General features: G+C 32.7%; 1 protein-coding gene across 1 annotated transcript; it reads left to right on the top strand.

Moving 5' to 3' along the window:
* The first annotated feature begins 2,656 nt into the window (after window positions 1–2,656).
* On the top strand, window positions 2,657–5,840 carry LOC126980143 (zinc finger BED domain-containing protein 4-like). Its single transcript, XM_050829723.1, has 2 exons — window positions 2,657–3,464; window positions 4,031–5,840. Exons 1-2 carry the CDS (start codon window positions 3,245–3,247, stop codon window positions 5,734–5,736), a joined length of 1,926 nt encoding a protein of 641 aa, XP_050685680.1. The 5' UTR covers window positions 2,657–3,244; the 3' UTR covers window positions 5,737–5,840.
* Window positions 5,841–6,958: the final 1,118 nt, after the last annotated feature.

The following is a 6,958-nucleotide window of genomic DNA, read 5'->3' as shown; positions in this document are numbered from 1 at the left end:
ATATCTTGGATAAAAAGATATCACTTCACGGGACTTACAGACTAACTTCACGGTGTTGGAAAATCATGTCGCCATACGCGCATTATTGAAGTTATTACTTCAAAAATTAACTCAATAAAATTTATATATCTATAATAATTATCTATCTATAGGTAGAGACGATCCTGGTATCTACAAAATTATAAAATTAGTTTATAAAAAAACTAAGATGCACGCTTTGGTTGAAATTTAAAATGAACATCAATTCCTGCCTTATCGACGATAGATGAAAAAATTAACAAAAATCTTATTTTGCAAATTGAAAAATGGAATAATTTTATCAAATTAATATTTTGTCATCGGTCATCTATAAATCTACAAAGTTTGATCGAAATCTGGCCGTTTAAAGTCGGTTAAAATCGCGCACAAATGAGTCGGTTACAAACAAATATACATACAGGCGAAGCTAATGAAAAGCGTGTAACAAAGAAAAAATGTCCAATTTATTATTATTTCTATCATGTTTAAAGCATTAAATTTAATTATTAATTAATTTACTTAATTAAGCCGTTTGGTGTCGAGACACTTGGCCCGTGGGGCCCAGAGGCGCGGAGAATGTTCAAAATACTATCTTCGCGCCTCAATAAGGCTACTGGAAACCCAAGCGCTGGCAGCTATTTCGGTCAACGGATCAGCCTTGCTATCCAACGTGGAAATACTGCCAGTATTCTTGGTACGCTTCCACGTAATGATAGTTTTAATTTTATGTAGTCATAGTATTGTAAATATAGCTATAAGATTAGTTTTGATTCAATGATAATTGTTTAAAGCTAAAACACTACAGTATAATAAATTAATATGAACGGTATTACATCCTTCTTTCCCATGTCACCAAAAACTTTTACATTTGCATATTAAGCTAATTGCTATAATTTATATAGAGGTATTTATTAAAAAACAATATCAATATTTATATTAATTAGTGACTCAAATGTTTTCCTGCTTACATGTCAATGATTTCTAAATGTTATATTCCGCTAGACTTGAGCAAACGGGACAAAATTCTTATTAACAAAACATCCTTAACAATATGTTATGTTTTTAAAGTAATAACCCTCACTTCTAGGATTAATACACAAATATAATTTGAAAAGCCCTGATCAACCCCAATATTTGCATATTAGGTTATCAACTGTAAAGTAGATCCTGTAGATGAAGCCACAACCTGAGAGTCGAACAAAGCAAACAGAATTTTATAACGAGGCGGTACCCGAACGGTTAGCTCAGTTGGTTAGAGCACCGGCACGGAACGTCGGAGGTCGTGGGTCGAATCCCGCATCGTTCATAAAATTTTGTTTTTCAAATTTTATTTGTGTAAAACATCCTTAGTCATAAACAAGCCAAAAGCGATTCAGTATCAATAAATTGTGATTGTGATTCAGTATCAATCAATTCGCTTCTTCTAGAAACGTGCTCTTAGTAATACGCATGCTTACAATGTACAGGGACTTTAGAGCTGGTCATAAGGCACGAACTACCTAAGCTTGGCTGTAGACTAGCCTAGATATGACCTCTAGAAAAGCCGTGACTTCATTTCCCGCGGACACAGCCCGTGGACCCATTCGTAGACGTAGAGAATTTTTGTCTGTTTGTGTACAAAAATAATACCTCCTATTATAATTCCATTGTACGTATGAGTATATATTATAATGAATTATCTGAGAAAAATAAAATTCTAGAAATATTTAGTCAAAGTTTGGCAGAATTCAAGTATTGTGTCTAAAAATCATATATTTGGAATTAGTTTAATTTATAAGACATTTTTTTTATGTTTATGCTATACTAGCTGATACCCGCGACGTACGCGTTGTCGATTTGCGCGTGAAGAAGTAACAAACATACAAAGTCACACACTTTCGCCTTAATAATATTAGTGTGATAAACAATTATAGTATACATACATATTTGTAAATCCTACAATTTTTGTGCCGCACGCATTGCAGATTTTTTTATTACTTACTGACACTTATCGTATTATTTTGGATATTCCATACTGTATCTTTATAAATTATATAGCCTATGTGTCAGTCTGATGTGTAAGCTATATTATTGTAAAGTTTCATTAAAATCCATGAAGTAGTTTTTACGTGAAAGAGTAACAGACATACATCCAGATATTCTTACAAACTTTCGCATTTATAATACTAGCTGACCCGACAAACGTTGTTTTGTCATATAAATTATTTTAGAGTTAGACCGTTTCTTGGATATTGCTTTATTTTTATAAAATAAGCGTAGCCTAAGTTACTCCTTATTACATCAGCTACCTGCCAATTAAAGTAGCCGGATTAGCCGGAACAAACAGACAGACAGACCGACAGACAAAAATTGTAAAAAATGTTAGTTTGGTGTATTTACGGTGTATAACGGTATTGAAATAACCGTTTTTTATGAGTTATAGGCTATATGTTATTCTGGTGTGTAAGCTATATTCTTGCAAAGTTTCATCAAAATCCATTCAGTAGTGTTTGAATTAAAGAAGTTCAAACATACATCCAGATATACAAACTTTCACATTTATAATGCATGCATGCTAAAAGCATGCTGTGCACGCTTTTAGTGAACTTCAATACAGATATGTATATACATATATATATATATATATATATATATATATATATCAGGGATGTTGCGAACATTCGCATCTGCATCCGCAAATGCGGAACATCCGCATTGTTTTGGACATCTGCATCTGCTTCCGCATCCGCATTAATCAATGCGAATGTTCATGCGGATGCGAATATTATACAAGTAGCGACAAGAAAGAAATTGGGCGGGGCCGGTGATTGACGCGTGCCGGTCGCACGTGACAATAACCAATGGGAGCGAAGAAATTAGTGACAAGATTCGACACGTTTGTTTGTTTTCGCTAGTGCATCATTTGTTTGTTCCTTTCCTTGCAAGTGGAAGTGAATAAATACGTGTTTGTTTGCGTTGTGAAGTGAAAGTGAACTACTTATCGTATCATAAAGATAAATAGGTATTTTTAATGTTATTGTGATACAGTGTGTAAATAAGAAGAGTTTACAAGAAAACTTTATATTATTTAAGACTAATATCCATAAGATCACAGGGTAACTTCTATTATATTACGCCGGTAATACGTTTTATTGTAGGAAAAAATATCGTTTTATGACGAAATTCGTTATTTTTCCAGTGTGATTCCCGTTATTGATAGTTTATCTATCTAACTATTTAGTCAACAATGTCACCACCGACCAAAAGTAATGTATGGGATTATTTTGAACCAAATAAAGAAGACCAGGATAAAGCTGATTGTAAAATATGCAAAAAAAGCTACTCTCGCAAGGGCCGCACCACGTCGTCTTTAAAAAACCATCTTAAGTCGATGCACTCAGAAGAATTTTCTACATTTGAGAACATTAGTAAAGAAAAAAAATTACAACAGATGAAATCTGACGCAAGTAAGTTTCATAATTAATAGTTTTAATTAATTAATATTTACTTGAGGCATTGTTTGGTTAGTTTAATAAAAGAATAGTTTTAGTTGTGGTTTATTGGCTAAGTTTCCACTCAATATTATAGTTATTTGCTGTCATATAAAACGTCAGTTGTAAAAAGACTAATATATGTAATTCATTTATCTACTTTTTTATTGTTTCAAAATAAAACAACCTGTACATAAATGTATATTTTTAATATGATATTAAAATATGAATAGTGAATTACTTAACTCAAAAACTATTCGGCTGATTGCAAAAATTTTATCACTATCAAAAAGTGTACCTTTTCTTTTTAGTGTAGTTTAGCTTCACGCTATATTTAATGTTAATGCCAGAAAACATTAGGGATCCTTCCTTCTTATAAATATTTATAAGGAATAAACTCCTTTTATTTTTATTTTTTGCAATATAAGTTGGACATTTGATAGAAAGGTTTTCTGGTGTTTTAAAATGTCCTCACTTTTTAATTACTTTTAAGTAAATAGTTTTTTACAACGAAAATTTTTATTTATTTGTGTATTTTTCAGATAAAGTTACCACTCCTCTGCAAGAATCAAAGAAACAACTTTCATTAGAGGAAATGGTTCTAAAAGAAAAGAAGTGGGACGTCAATAACTTGAATTCTAAAAAAATTGATAAACTCATTGGAGAAATGATTGCACTTCAAAATTTGCCGTTTAATTTTGTTGAAGGGCTAGGTTTTCGTAGACTGATGCAAGAATTAGCACCAAGATATAACTTTAGGGGACGCAATTTTTTTACAGATTTTGTATGCAAGGAATTATATAGCAAAGTGGCTCAAAAAGTTAAAGGATTAATCGAAAATTTTGATAACATGTCGTTTACGTCTGACATTTGGTCGGATCCTAGCTCAAACGCTTCTTTGCTTAGCCTGACTTGCCATGGAATTGCAGAAAACTTTGATAGATCATCGATAATATTGAAATGTGAGACATTTGACGGCCGTCACACTGGTGACATAGTTGCTGAAAAATTCAGTAACATGCTTTCTGAATGGAACATTAAAAAACAACAACTGCATTGCCTAATCAGAGATGAAGGGTCTAATATGAAACGAGCCGCGCGATTAGCAGCATTAAATGATATAGACTGTACTGTTCACAAGATACAACTGGCTATCCGTAGTTGTTTAGGTTCTCAAGAAAACATAAAAATACTAAAACAAAAATGTAAGAGAATTACGACCCATTTCAATCACTCTACCATTGCCCAGAAACAACTGCAATCAATTCAGGACAGACTGAATCAACCGCACCTGAAAGTGTTTCAAGATTGTGTAACACGATGGAACAGTACATTCTACATGTTCGAGCGTTTTTCAAAGATAAAGGATGCTCTGAGCCTTTACATGAATGATAATGAAATTGACCCTATTCTACCAGAAGAATGGAAAATGATTGAAAGTTTCATTCAATTACTGGGACCTTTTGAGGAAGCAACACGGGAACTGAGCAGCTCTTCTGCTCTTATTTCATCTGTGATACCGATAATACAAATGCTTGAAAAAAAAGTTGATGACTATTTATATTTAACAAGATCGCAAGAGTTTGATCCGATTCGTCAGGCTGTAACGACTTTGAAAAACGAACTTTCTACAAAGTTTTCTAGCTTGGGAGAAAACAATTTATATACCATCGCTACCTACTTAGATCCTCGCTATAAGCACAAATTTTTCACACCGGTGACTGAAGAAAAGATTAAAGATGACATTTTAAAAATGATAAATATTGAGAATGACAATTTTGAATCAGTTAATACCAATGCCAAAAGGGCTAAAATAACTGATTGCATGGAAAATGAAACAGAACAACTAGGACCAGGGACTTCAGGTTTCAACAAAAAGCCATGCTTAAAAAACGACCTGGCTATGATGTTAGATTCGTCGAGTGAAGACGAAAGTCAAGATGAGCCAGAAAATAGTAGCGTTGAAGCTGTATTAAAAAAAGAGTTACTTGCTTACCGTACTAAAAAAAGAATAAATGTGAGTGAAAATCCTTTAAACTGGTGGAGTGTACATCGAGGGGAATTCAAGGTATTATCGCCGATAGTACGAAGATTTTTATCTGCTCCACCGGGCAGTGTTCCTAGCGAACAACTATTTAGTAGCGCGGGATTAATTTACGAACCTCTGCGTAACAGACTAGAACCAGAAAAGGCGGCAATACTACTCTTCATCAAGTATAATGCTCCTATTTTTAAATTCAACTACTGATATAAAAAACAGAAGGTGTTCAGTTACATTATACATGACTTATATTTTTAACATAAAAATAAGTACTTAATTATGTTTGATTACAATAAAAATGTTAATAATTACGTTGTCATTGTTTTAATTCTTCATGGATAGACTTTATTTACATAATATCTTATACATCCGCATCCGCATCTGCATCCGCGGATGTGAGCCTGCTAAACTCCGCATCCGCATCCGTATCCGCGGATGTGAAAATATCGGCATCTGCAACATCCCTGATATATATATATATATATATATACTATATTATTTAAGTCACAATTTATTGTAATTTGTTTGTGTACCTAAAAACCTGTTTCTTGCGCCGCTTCTTCTCTCTCAGAGCGCCATTTGTTTCCGAAGCGGTAGTAGTATCTAGTAGTTATTAGAAATGACATCAAAAAGAATTCTAAAGGAATCAATTTTGAGAAAATAAATAAATGCCTTTTTTTAAAATGCCTTTTTTAATAAATAAATAAGGCCAAAGGTCATTACGTTACATAGAATTATTTATAGTTATTTCTGATACTTTAGTAAATAAATACATGTACGTTTTATTATGATAACATGACATTAAAAATAAATAAATATATTTTCACACATTCACACGACGACGACGAAATATTTATCACGTAATTTAAACACACTAAAGTAACGAACGTAGAACATTTTATTTTTATTACAATTTCAAAATTGGTTCCCTGTTCGATCGATTTAACAGATCAACCATTACTGGTTTTATAATTTCAATGCATAAGGAGCAAAGCTTTGGGTAAAAAATTTGAAATCAAACATGAAACGCAGTGGGTAGTCCATTATTCAAATTTGACTCACACAACAGTGAAAAATTTAAAAAACCCAACATTTTTTAAAAGTTTCGTTTCTGTATACTTAGGCGAAGAACAGATGAGAGACAAGAGTGTATTAAATATATAAATCCGATCAATACGTCCAAACGTTTTTTATTCATTTACAAAGAAAGCTGTAATCAGGGCAAATAGCCGATAGACAGTCGAGTTCATTGTATTTATGTTACAGTTTCAGACCAAAAATTACGAATAAGCACCGAATCTTTCACCCGATAATGAAATTTCAACTTGATAGGCAGATGATGACAACCAAGTGATAACGTTTCTCTTCCTCAGGGAAGAGTTCTTAAAAAGAAAAATCTATGAGGTTATAGGGAAGTAATGCTCACATG

Source organism: Leptidea sinapis, chromosome 5 (assembly GCF_905404315.1).
Source record: "Leptidea sinapis chromosome 5, ilLepSina1.1, whole genome shotgun sequence".
Classification (NCBI taxonomy): domain Eukaryota; kingdom Metazoa; phylum Arthropoda; class Insecta; order Lepidoptera; family Pieridae; genus Leptidea; species Leptidea sinapis.
The sequence above is the reverse complement of the archived record's forward strand: the minus strand, read 5'-3'. Positions and strand labels throughout refer to the sequence as shown.